The 13,417-nt window shown below is 41.6% G+C and overlaps 2 protein-coding genes across 2 annotated transcripts; one reads left to right on the plus strand and one right to left on the minus strand.

Annotated features, from left to right (window-relative positions):
- Positions 1–134: 134 nt before the first annotated feature.
- On the plus strand, positions 135–7,425 carry RAB8A (RAB8A, member RAS oncogene family). The gene is made up of 8 exons (XM_008639987.2): positions 135–171; positions 206–266; positions 500–560; positions 920–997; positions 1,409–1,498; positions 2,132–2,197; positions 2,553–2,603; positions 3,520–7,425. The coding sequence occupies exons 1-8, from the start codon at positions 135–137 to the stop codon at positions 3,610–3,612; spliced, it is 537 nt and encodes a 178-aa protein (XP_008638209.1). The 3' UTR covers positions 3,613–7,425.
- On the minus strand, positions 6,830–13,387 carry CIB3 (calcium and integrin binding family member 3). Its single transcript, XM_008639943.2, has 6 exons — positions 11,383–13,387; positions 11,032–11,066; positions 10,074–10,185; positions 9,568–9,715; positions 8,635–8,830; positions 6,830–8,141 (listed from the first exon to the last, which is right to left on the minus strand). The coding sequence occupies exons 1-6, from the start codon at positions 11,431–11,433 to the stop codon at positions 8,120–8,122; spliced, it is 564 nt and encodes a 187-aa protein (XP_008638165.1). The 5' UTR covers positions 11,434–13,387; the 3' UTR covers positions 6,830–8,119.
- Positions 13,388–13,417: the final 30 nt, after the last annotated feature.

Raw genomic sequence — 13,417 nt, forward strand, 5'->3', positions numbered from 1 at the left:
TTCGCTGGCATCGCGGGGGGCTCCGTCCGGGGGCCGTGAGGGGCTGCTCCGTCCGGCTCCTCAGCCCCTGGGGACCAGCCTGCGCTGGGGAGCAGCGGCGAAGAAGCACTGAGGACGTGAAAGTGAGCACCGTAATGGAAGGGAATGCCGTTAGATTTGGCCTCTCGGCAGGCCCTCTGAGTAAAGTAATTGCTTCTTCTTTCAGGTATTGACTTTAAAATTAGAACGATAGAGCTCGATGGCAAGAGAATCAAACTGCAGATCTGGTAAGGCTTCTCTGCAGAAGTGGGTGTTTGATAACTGGGGCTGTGTGGTGTGCGTGGGGATGCGTTAAGTTTCTATGCAGTTGTGCTGTTCAGTAGTTTATGGTATCTTAGAACCTGAAAGGTAGTTCTAGTGCTCTGAAGACTGGTTCAAATTTATTTAAAGCTTTTGGTAGTACTAACTTGAGCTAATGGTGGTGATGGTTTGTGTGAGCCCCGTGTTCTGTCTGTTCCAGGGACACGGCTGGGCAGGAGCGATTCCGGACCATCACAACCGCCTACTACAGGGGAGCCATGGTAGGAGCAAATGGGTGATTCTGTGATATGGATTGTGATAAACCCAACTGGATGGGTCAGGTCAGCTGGGTCTGACGTGGGACACTCACAACTGGCCCTCTCCCAGTGTGGTGCTCTGCCGGGCTGGGCACTCGCAGCTGTGCTCCTGCTCCAGGGGGTGCTGGAGCTGTGCTGCGGTGATACGGGACTTTGGAAAGGCACCTTCCTCCGTGTTCTGCTCTATAAATACATGTCCTGCACACCTTATCTCACTGCCATTAACTGTGAACCAGTTGTTAAAAATAGCCACCGTTGAGTTGCTCCTCTCTGCTATGGATAAACCTTTAACTCCTGCTGAAACAATCTTTCTTTACTTTTAGGGCATTATGTTAGTGTATGACATCACCAATGAAAAGTCTTTTGAAAATATTCGGAACTGGGTGAGGAATATTGAAGAGGTAATTTCTCTCTTTACTTATTGCTGACTGTTAAAGGTGCCCTTTCTTCCTCTAAAAGCAATTGAAGCTTAATTGCTTGAGAAGCATTACATTTTGTCACGTGCTGCAGGGTACTTGGAAGATAAGTGGGATGGAAATCAGTAATAGCTTCTGGTCTGATAATGATTTGTTGTGAGGGCTGTAGCCCCTGTACTTTTGAGAGTACCTAATGTGACAGTTTCCTTCCCCAACAACTGATCCAAGAGCTGCCATGGTGCAGGTCGCATGCTGGGATGAGGGGTTGGGGGACCCTGGAAATCTGTGAAGATTCTCGGGGCTGGCATCTCTGTGTTGGGTACTGGGTGGGTGCCTCATCTGTCTGATAATGTTTATCCACGAAAGCCAAGCCTGAGTCTCTGGTCTATGTCTCAGCATGCCTCTCCAGATGTTGAAAAAATGATCTTGGGGAACAAATGTGATGCAAATGACAAAAGACAAGTCTCTAGAGAGCAAGGGGAGAAGGTAAGTGCCGTGGCTTTGATGTATTTTGACTTAGGCTTTTCAGAGTCTAAAAACTGCCCTGATCATTGTCTGCACGCTGCCATAGTACCCCAGTGGTGTTCCTGAGTGGAATGACTGAACATTCCCCAAGCTGTCATGGCAATGCTCTTCCCCACCGGGATCAAAAGCTGAACCCATGTTAAGGATTCCTGTCAATCATCTAACAGATGCAAGGCAACAAGTGGGATTTTTCTGAAAGGATGCTAGAGTTGGACACGGAGAAGATGTCTCTTTTGGCTGAAAGCCACTGACACAAGATGGATGGGATTATCTTTTCTGGTGTCAGATGTTACTTAGTCAAGGCAGAGGTTTTTTCTGCACTGTGGTTGTTACAAGACTGATGAGGTATCTATGCAAGAAACAAAGGAAAAAAAAAGAGCTAGTTAAAATGTGTGCAGAGTGTAAAAGAGCAGAGCAAAGCCAGTGAGATGCCAATTGCAGAGAGATTTAGTTCCTAATTTTTGCAAATTGTTCTGCCTGAACAAATCCCCAACTCCAGTGACTGGTGGCAGGAGGGACAGAGGCTGTGCCCAGGGGTGTGTTTGGAGCTGTTCCCGCAATTGTTCAACTAATGCACAGTCTGCTTTTGTTCAGCTTGCTGCAAGTTTTGGGATTAAATTCATGGAGACCAGTGCGAAAGCAAATATAAACATAGAGAATGTAAGTACGGATGCCTTTCTCTTGTATTTATTGTCCTATTTGTGCAAACCAGCAGTGTGGACAGTTGCCCATTCTGGTGGGATGCAGAATTCTATTGTTAGGTACCACAGATGGGTTGTTAAGCACTTTCCTGCTGCACAGACCCTGGCTGGGGGTGCCGTTGTGGCTTTGAGCTCAGAAAGAAGGTTGTGGAGCTAGAGAAGGAGCATTAAAACCTGGAGCAGAGGAAAAAATACTGAAAGCTTAATGTTCTTGTATAGTATGTAGAAACTTAGGAAGGCAGCTTATTGCTAAACAAAACTGCTAGAAAACATCTTATTTACCCTGTAACACTGAACTGTTTGACTTGTCACAGGCATTTTTCACTCTTGCAAGAGATATCAAAGCAAAAATGGACAAGAAGTTGGTGAGTAACTTTGATTTCATCCATGCTGAATTTAAATAGGAGAAAGAAAAAGAAAAAAGCAAACCAAAAGCCACATTGCAAGAAGTGTTTCACAGTATATAAAAAATTTATCGTGGTCTCTTGCATGAAGGATCACTGAAAGTTCTAGAAATGTATTTTTAGTTCGTCAAGCTGTGCTCTGACGTTGGCTGTCTCTGCATTTCAGGAATTAGCTGCAATGGTTGAAGTTTTCTAAATCAAATTACCTATTATTTGTTTTACCAAAAGTCAGGTGGGGGGTAGAGCAGTTTAATGATACTTCTCACTCTTGCAGTCTGAAAATCATATAAATTAGAGAGGAGGCACACATCATACTTGAGGGTAGAAACTTCAAACTGTTTAAGAATAGGTAAAGAATTAATGGTTTTGGATAACCTTTGCATGAATATCCTGAGCAACAATTGGGTTGTCTTCTTACAACAAATAAATACATAGTGATGTTGGATTGTTCCTTAAGGAATGTGAAATGAAGTTAATGAAGGTTCCTTCTACTTTTCCTGATCTTTCCACTTTCATGTGACCAGACACGAGCTGATACAGTGGAATATTTTGGGTCTTGCTGACAATTCTTAGGCCTTTCAGCAAGAGCCAGACGTGCCCTGTAATTTATTATTTTTTAATCTCGTCTGTCTTTGAGTTGCTGGAAGCTGAGGCATAGGCACAGTGTAAGCTGGTTGAAGCCAGAAGCTGCAGATGCACTTCTCCACTCTTTTGTTGTGGCTGATGTAAGACTCAGGTAAATGAGTGAAGCTTCTTGCTGATTTTAAGAAAGGGTTTTGTGTATGTCAGGCTTGGTTCAACAGAATGACCAGATGAAGTATGGGTGGAAGAATCTGTTAAGTATAAGCAAGTAACTGGATATTCTTTACATCTTCAGGAAGGCAATAGCCCACAAGGCAGCAACCAGGGAGTCAAAATCACACAAGACCAGCAAAAGAAAAGCAGCTTTTTCCGATGTGTTCTTCTGTGAGGGACATGGCCTTAATCTGAGCTGGATTGTGCCTGTGCTAAGTGAGGTTTCCTCTGTCTGTGGACTTAGTGCTCCCGACATACCTTGTCACTTTGTGACCATCTGAATAAGAAATGGTTTATTTTGGTAGTTGTCTGACTCTTCAATTTTGGAGATGAAACAAGTTTATTTTTGTCAGATTGCCACTGGGCATGTGTATTGTCTAGCAGAGGGAGAACAGATCACATGTGACCTGGGATGCAGCACCTTTGCTGACAGACTTCAGTCTTCATTCGTATCTGTCACGTATCCAGTTTAGAAAGATGAAGTTATGATCAAAATAAGAAACTTAAATGCCACTGTTAATGAAGTACAGGTGTGCATCCATGGTACACGTGCATACCCAGTGTGTAGCTGCACACAGAACAGTGGCATGAGACCATCCCAGAAATGCACCGAGGTGAGCAGTGCAGGCTGATGCCTTCCCGGGAGGTACGAGGGAGCTTTCTGCAGCTCCACCTCTTTGCTACTACAGAGAAACTCCTTTATCTGCCTGTCTTTTACTCAGTTGTGTTACTCTAGACAATCCACAAGTACAATTGAAGTTTTAAAAAAAATCTCCTCAAAGGAATCTCTATTTTTTTTTTTTTAATAATGTGTGCTGTAAATAGAATGGGTCCTTACCATTGGGAATTTATCCATGTTAGACTTGACTGTGCTTAATTAAGTACTCCAGACATTTAGATGTGTTTAACAAGAGCTGATGGCTACAGTGAGTCTTGTACAGATGATCTGTCATCTGTTCTTGGAGAACCAGGGTCAGGCAGGGACACTTACACAAAATCTGTCGCCTTGCAATGGGTGGCTTTACGACTCTCCAGCTGGGAATGACTCCAGATCTATCAAGACATGGTATGTTGTTTTAAATCGTGACAAGGAAATGTATTGCACTGCTCCCGGTCGTGTGTTCCCAAGCACACTTGCTCACATATGCAAATAAATATTGCACATCAGAACACTTTCTGAAAAGAGACTCTTTTAGACTGAGACTGGCCTTGCTGCTGGATATTGATCCCCACAGCTGTCAGGCAGCAACAGCCTGTTCACAGCATGTGCCAGTGCACATCCAGTCCTCACGAGAACAGTCTGTGTTACTCATTCCCACAAACCCAGTCCAGTACATTCCGATGTGTGAAATGCAAGAGCCAAGTACAGCTCCTCAGTGGGTGGTTGCTCACAGGTCAGGGGCTGCAAGCCTGAGTCTGGATTAGACTGACAAAAGGAGCCACTAAGAGCATCATCTTCCGAGGCTGCTGTCAGGGGATTGCAGTGATGCTGTATCTGACTCCAGTGAAGACACCAGCTGTGTCCTGCAGCTTGCTGGAACTGAAACATGCTTTGTTTACATTGACAACTGCACTTAAGGGTAAAATTAAAGTTGATTTTGAAGTTGTTGAATTTACTCACTGGTTTGTTTTCTTCAAGTTTGTGGTATTGAACTCTGGGCCTCAGAGTTGCGCTAATAAGTGTTGCTGTAGTTAAGAGATCTGTTGGATTCACAATTAAACTTCGTAAATCTGCAGCACACAGTTGGGCCCAACAGGAATACTGCCTGTTCTAAAATGGAAAAAGATTTCACTGTGTAAGTTACTGGTATATAAAAATGCATTTTAGATGCATTCAGATGATCTGTGTCCTGATTAAAGCTTTCCTGTAAACAGAACCTTATGATGGTTTGTTTTTTTGTTTACTTGTGGCTTTTTAGCATGAGGACTTGATGAACATGCACTGTAGTGGATTTACACACAGATGTATTTGTAGGATAAAACCATGTTAAGTTACTGAGGAGGCTTCTAGACAGCATGTGCTTCAGAGTACAGTTAACACAGACCTGTAGATTGGACAAGCAGCACCTCTGTCTTGAGCTAAGGATGTTTTTAAAGAGTTTGTGTGTGCTTCAAGAAATTATTGAGGCACAGCTGGGGAGGTGGTAAGACAGACTGAATTTCTTACATAACTAATCTGTGTAACAGTTTGCTTCTGGCTTAGTAATAACTGTGGATTGTCTTGCAACTGTCTTGTGCTTTATACAGCCAGATGTTGAGCCAGATTTATTTTTCAGAGTGACTGGAAAAATTGGTGGTTTATCTAACATGATAACCATGGGTCTGCCATGATGCTGGTTCTTGCCTGTGGACTGTATCAATAACTCATCTCAAGACAGGAAAGCAAACAATATTCATTTACAAGTGGGTAAAACTTGAAGGATGGTATTGTGATTTTTCACTCATTTTCTAAATCTGAAGTTCCTCTTGCATTCAGAATTCTTTGTATGTGAATACCTTCTGTTTAAACTTACGCTGGTTGTTTCATATGTTTATGTACCTAATTATAACATTATTTCCTTTGAAATGGTTGGGTTTACGAACAACATTATTGCTTGATTTCAGGAAGTCTCGTACAGTTACTGTGACTACAGTCATCACTGTACTTCTGGGTGTGAAGGCTCTACACAGACATTAAATCTGTGTAAGCAACATGAAACCTAAAATGCAAGTGTAAGAGAGGAAAAGGTTAAAGACACTGCATTGCACATGGGCTTTAGCTATGTGTCACTAAACACAGGCACCAAATCTAGGAGAAGTACAGTATGTTTCCATCACATCATTCAATTATTGTGTTTATTAAGTATGAATGTAGCGGAAAATGCAATTATCAGAGAGGTACTGCGTAAATACATACAGCAATCTACTTGTGTCTGAGCTTCCTTTAACTAAGGAGGAAAAAATCTGAAATTGGGTCCAAAATCTGTAAAACTGAGGAATTTAAGTAGGTCTGCAAAACTGACTGTGCCTACTACATATTCTCAGTGTCTAAATACCACTAAAATGTCAGGTAATTGATTACCATTTGTTTTGTAGAGAAACAAACCCATTTTTGAGCGTGTCCTCAAATTTCCTTATTTTAGTGAGTATCATGGAATTCTGTGGTTGACCTTATTTTTGAGGCTGGATGCAGTACTTTGCATAGTCGTCACCCCTTGGGGTGGAGATCTGTCAATCTGTCAGTAAATGGTGGAACTGCTGTTCTAACACTTGCTTAACACTCGTGTTGTCTGTGTCCTGTGCTGACAGGCACAGCTCATGTTTCCTGACATCAGAACCTTATGCCAACATCAGACTTCCAGACTCAGATTTATAAATCCTATGGATTATTGTAAGTCTCTTTACTGCTGCTGAAAATTATTTGGTCTCTCCTTTCATGTGAGATGCTGATCATCTCCCTGATGGTTGCTAAGGGGTTACTGTGGTGGTGTGTTTGGCTGACGATTATGCTCAAAACTGCCATGATTTCTTGTTCTCTTGGACTTGCTGGGAGAATGCACAAACAGCTGTGTGAGGATGGACTCCTTTGTACTTGTAGAAGTTGTAGGGCTTGGGGAAAAATGATGGTTGACTTGTGTCTTCGTATCTAGCTTAACTAAAGATCTGTTCAAAGGAATGTGATTGGTAACTGCAGTCTGAGTGTTCAAGGCTGCCTTATTCCCTGACCCATCCTTCACTGATCCCAGGAGTTTCTGTGGTTAATAAAGGTAACTGGCTGGTTAACTAGTCTCTCCAGCCTTTCTGCAGGAATCGTCTGCTCTACACAGTGTGAGTTGGGACTTACAACTTCGTTTTGAAGGGAATTTAATGCATCCCAAAATTTGTAAAAATAACTGTAAATTGTATTTTTTGAATGGTCACTTTTGGCTGCCACCCTTCCCACATTACAACTGCTTTCTTAAACACTTCTCATTGATTTTCTTGTTTGTATTAAAACAAAACTGTTGTTTATTACAGTGTCTGTTTTTACTCTCTTGTACAGGACCCTGAGCACTGCATAAATAAACTTCTTTTGAAAAGAGAATTTTACAAACTTAAAAGTTTGTCAGTCCTATTCATCATTTGTGTATAGGGAGCCTGGTGGGTGTGGAAAATAAGGGATTTCCAAAAATGGAGGAGAGGGACAGGACCTGGGCTGGACTCTTTTGTCTCTAAACTATGCTGACTTTTTAATTGTAAATCTGCATTGTGGGAGAACACTTCAGGAATTGATTCACTGGACCATTTATTAAGACCATAAATAATCAGAGGAGTTACTTACGGTTTTGAAACTAAAGGGATTTTTTTACTTGTTCAGGCATTTTTGGGGTGAATTTTTAGAGGTTGTAGCTTGGTACAAGTTCCTTCACTACCTGGTGGTATCTGAACTTTAAAACAAAATACTTCTCTTTTGACTGTCCAGGCCAGGTTTGCTCTAGCTGAGGGTGGGGAGTAGACATTTTTCTAAATTACAATCCTGATGAAGAGCTTAATGAATTGTTCCTTTTAAAGAGAGAAACGAAAGACAGTTCTCTGACTGGTTCAGTTACCAGAAGCTGTCCTCTTTGCCCCTCTCATCTTGTGCTCTGATGGTTGGTAATCTCAGGTGAAGTAATAGTTGTTGAAAGTCCCAGAAGTGCTCCCGTCCCCATGTTTGACTAGATTCAGATTCGAATATGAAAGGTGCTGTTAAAAAAAGGTCATGATCACTTATGTATCATTCTCTTCAAAGGGTTTACTACAGTTAATTCTAGGACTATTAAAAATTGGAAACTTTATTTTTCAAAGCATTTGCAAAGACTGGGTACATTAAGTAAATGCAAGATTCAAATGCAGTTTTGTGTCAGATGTGCATCAGAAACCACCTTGACACTATGTTAAGCATTGAGTGAGCAAATCTCATGCACTTATCAACGCAGCCTAAGTGCTAATACTAACTCTTTAAGTTACAAGGACCTTCTGTCATCTAAAAAGTACTTTGGAGGTTCAAAAGCAAGTCAAGAAGCCTCCAGGCTTTTTCAAGCAACAATTTTTGCAGTGTTTGCAGTGGGCAACTACTAGAAGCTGCCAGGGAAGAGTGGTGATCTGCAAAGGCTGAAGAGATGTAAACACAGATTTCAGAGGCTTCTGACAAAGAAACTAAGAGAATTTTGTGTTAGAAATTAAAAGCAAATATTACCTGAGGAAATCTGGAGCTCGTACGATCATATGCTGAAAGTCTTCCAAGGACAGTTTGCCATCATTATCCACATCGGCCTCGTAAATCACCTTTTCACACACAAGGCTGACTTCTTCCGGGGTCAGTTCATTTCGGGTTAATTTGTTAACAGTTTTCTCTAGATCTGATTTGCATATGTAATCATCATTGTTGAAATCTGACAAAGGTGACAATTTAAAGTGACAAAGGTCAGCATTTTACATGGTTGTTTGCCAAGACCCAATAGAAGGGTTTGGTTCCAAGGCTGTGATGGATTTTTATCAGTAGAACTCTCAAATCGGAAATGAAGTTACTTCTATCTACTTGTAAAAGAAATAAGTTCCAAAATAAAAATATCTTAATTTCTCCTTTTCATACAGAAGGGTAACAATTGTAAGTAGTTTAATGGCTAAACATAGCCTAGCCATCATTAAATCATTCCAGCAATATTATGTTGGTTTGATACATTGTTTTTCTTTAGCTGATCATAAAGAAAGTAACTGTAAATGGTACTTAAAAAAAAAATCTTTACATTTGTCCTTGGAGAAAAAAGCCTGCAGTGTGCTTCCCTCCCTCCCCCCTCCCAAATCCACCCTACAGATTCATGGGCAGCCAAATCCCCTGTGCTGTACTTTTCCAAGCAGCCCCTCAGACAGAAATACTTCTTAAATGTTATCAGCTCTTGAAAACTGCCGATAATTTCAAGTTGTAAATTTTGTAGTAAATCTTAATCCCAAATAAATCAGAGACAAAAGGATAAAGAAAACCAGAAGTTTTTAGAAGAGGGAGAACAAACATTCAAATGCAATTAAAATAAATGGTAACTAGATATCATTATGGTGACAGTGAGGATTTTGCAGCTCTACATGAAGCTGCAGGATTTCCCCATTTACTTCTTACGCATGTCTCACTCACCATAAATTTTAAAAGCATAATAAGCTTTCAAGTCTCTGGGAGCCATTTCACTTAGCACAGAAAACATGTCCAAAAAGTCATCTAAAGTCATGTTGCCATCTCCGTGCTCTGAGAACACTTCTGCTATCCGCTGGCGAAATGGGTTGTCCTGGGAAACAGAGCACAGGAGCAAGGGAAGGTCATCCTTACTAGCACTGATTTCAGTGCAGGTAAAGCAAGTGGAGGAAGATTATTTTTGTTGAATCACCTTTTTGGCAAATTCTCCCCTTTCTGCCTTTTAAGTTCTTGTCTAATGCTGTGTCAGAGGCAGACCCAACCACACCCTGTTTAGCCTTTGTGCTGTTTCAGGGTGTTTTCTGGGAATTACTAGAAGCTTCCAGAAAGAGTTTTGACTTCGATAGCCCAAATTTATTTCTATGTCAGCCTCCCAGCAATTAGTCCTGGATGAATTATTTAAAAAGGGTAGATGAAACTGAAATGTGTCACTGGAGTCGTGTGCTCAGTACCTTGAGCTCTGGCATGCTGCCAATGAGCTCGTAGGGAAGTGTCACGGCTGGTTTGTCAGTGTAGTCAAGGGGAACGAGCTGCGGGGCCAGATCTCGGTACCTGTAAAACAGCCTGAGACAGAAAGAAAGGCTTGTTGGCTGAACGAGCTCTTTAGACTTCTGAGAACAATGTGTTTTGCTTTTCCATCTCATTTTTCACACTTTGCATCCATTACTAGATGGAGATCAGTCACCAAGTAACAGTTAGTATGTTTTTGTTGGAAGAACCATTATTAAAACAAGCAACATAACTGTAACTGGTGAAAAATACAAAGTTTCACTATAGAACTGTCAGGTGAAAAGGCTTACACGGGACATGCAGCCAAGCCCTTATGAGAGGAGAACAAGTTCATGTTTTCAGTGAGGACTCTCAGTCCCACCTGAGCAGAATCTGATCCTGCCTTTATCAGACCCTCTGGCCAGAGATTAAACAGGGAGTTCAATGAGGCGTATGAAAGCTTCAGTCTTGGAGCAGCAGTGTAATCATTCACAAAAACACATGAAGAAAACGTGACAAAATCATTAATGTTTTCATAAACCAGTGAAGTGTTCCAGAGAATATATATACTTTGAATATCTATATATTCAAATATATACCCCAGTATACTTTGAAGCATCTGTCTGAAAACAATGTGAGAGAAACGTGGATGTTGCTGCCACTAAGATGTAATTTGTTACATTTATTTCTAATAAATAAAGAGGACTAGTACATTAATACAAAATTTAGAATTCTGACTCAGTTTAGGACAGGGTTTGGGAATGAAAAAAGCCAACAAAAATGCTCAGATTGCCCCAAGGTATCACTCTAAATTTGAGTAAATCCATTTGAAAATTATTTTTTAAATACCTTACCCCGTATGTAATCTGACTTTACAGTGATCTCTGCCCTTTACTCACAACATGCATACAGAAGACTCACCTCAAAATTTCTTTTCTTGTGAAGAATGTGCAGTCCTATGAAGTAAGAAAAGGTATAACATGTAATGACAGTTTTTAGCACGCATTGGCCCAAACTTTTCCCATGCAGTGACTTAAATGGAGTTATATTGTAGTGTATCTGTAAGTATTAAAGATTTCTCTTTGGCATACAATTAGGAGTATTTTATAACCCTTCCTCTTGATGTAGAAATCAAGCTATGTTACTAAAATCTTTGCTGCAATTCAGTACTTCTACTTATTAATTTTTAAAAGATGTTGTTTTAAAAAACCCAACAACACCTTTGCCATTATTCAATGTTATGTCCAAACAGCCCTTTAGTTTGCTTTATACCTGATATGCATCCAGTTGCTCTTGAGTGAAAATGGTTTGCTTGTTGCCCATGTTGAGCTGGGAATACTGACTCCTGTCAGTTCTTTCCTCAAAGGCACCTTTATAGGTCGTCTGGATATTCAGTTATTAAAAGCTGCAACAATGAGGTTCAGGTACAGCAGAGGATCAGGTAACCAATTGCTACAGGCTGCAAAGTATCATAATAGGAGCATTTCATCAAATCTTTAGTCTGGCTGCTTGAGGCTCTTATCCAGCAGCATTCACCCGTCTCCTGTGTGCACCACGAAGACTCAGGTTACAAGATTTAGCCAAATAAGTAATAGCTGCTCATTAGTGCCCTTCAGCTGCAGGTAGATTCAGTGGATCCTGGTTTTTCATGCCTTCAGATACAGTGAATTAACTGAAAAGTGTTAGTAGCATTTTCCATCTTTAAAATTTAACAGCAAATGATGGAAATTTGGTAACCCCTCCTCCTTCTCACTTTTTATAGAGTCATAGAATTGTAAAGGTTGGAAGAGCACTTTTAGATCATGGAGTACAACCATTAATGCAGCACTACCGAGGTCACCATTATACCATGTCCCCAAGTGCCACATCCACACATTTTTTGAACACTCACAGGGATGGTGACCACCACTGTCCTGGGCAGCCTGTGCCAGTATTTTCCCTTAATGCACATTGTTGTAATACACTAATGCTAATGGTAGTTTGTACTGGAGGTAGTACCCATAAAGTCCGCTCACTCCTTTTCTTCTGCATCATCTGCTGATGTATGTTACTTCTAATTAATGGTTGTTAGCATGCCATCCATCCATACTGATACAGATATGGTCTTTACACTGAAAAGATGAGTGTATAGTTCATACATGTAAACAGAAATGTGATGCTACAGGCTGTATGAAAGATGAAATAACAGGCAAAAAAAGGAGGAACTGGCTGCACAGCATGTGGCAGGCTGCTTTTTCATGGATCTATAAAGTCTCTGTTTCTGGGTCACTGGTTCCCTCTGGCTGGTGGAAGATCTGTTCCCAGGGCAGGCTTGCTCATCAGGGCACCTTCACATAGAAAAAACTATCTGGAATGGTTCTGTTCGGGGTGGAACAAGAAGTGTGGGGAAGGATAGGGCTGGTTTCTCTGGGTGTAGCCTGGATCTCCAGGTGTTCTCCCCAGGGTGACTCTGTCCTGTTGTCCACAAAATCAGATTTATTGGTGCAACACACCAATAATTACACCCTTGAGAGAGACACTGATTATTTGCACAAGTCTGGATGCTTGGTGGGTTTGCACAAATCCAACACACCCCACTGGACTTTCCATGCCATTATTTACAGAAGTTCAGAGTTAGTCTTTTTCCAAGGTCAGCCCCTCGATTATTTAGTAATTTCCATACAAGTTAGCCAATGCCTAGCTAACTTCTCCACATGCTCAGGGAAGGGTCTGCATCTGGTCAGGGTCTTTTTGACCCATAGACATGATTTTAAGTATTATAATGAAGATAGTTCAGCTGTTGGATATAAAGATCTTGAATCTTTTGCCAAATTATCAATGTATACATACACATTTTTATTACTGCACCCCTAAATCTTGTTAGTTACCATATGTCTTTGACTAAGGGCTGCTAGCTGCTGTCTTTCCACTCATTAGGTCTCCTTTCTTGCTGACTAGGTTTGAAAGTGTACAAAGCGTTTACATCAAAAAACATTCTCATTTAAGATGATCTTGACGTAGTCCACATTTTGCAAGTCCCACTTCGGTTCCCCACACGGAGATGGCCCCGGACTGGGCACAGTGTCGCTTCCCCTCACGGAGCGGGCGGACGGGGCTCGTTCCCGGTCCTGCTCACGGCGGTGCAAGGCCGCTCATTCTCAGCTCGGTTCCCTTCACGGCGGTGCAAGGCCGCTCATTCTCAGCTCGGTTCCCCTCACGGCGGTGCAAGGCCGCTCATTCTCAGCTCGGTTCCCTTCACGGCGGTGCAAGGCGGCTCATTCTCAGCTCGGTTCCCCTCACGGCGGTGCAAGGCCGCACATTCTCAGCT

This window comes from Corvus brachyrhynchos, unplaced genomic scaffold (assembly GCF_000691975.1).
Source record: "Corvus brachyrhynchos isolate BGI_N302 unplaced genomic scaffold, ASM69197v1 scaffold158, whole genome shotgun sequence".
In the NCBI taxonomy this organism is placed as follows: domain Eukaryota; kingdom Metazoa; phylum Chordata; class Aves; order Passeriformes; family Corvidae; genus Corvus; species Corvus brachyrhynchos.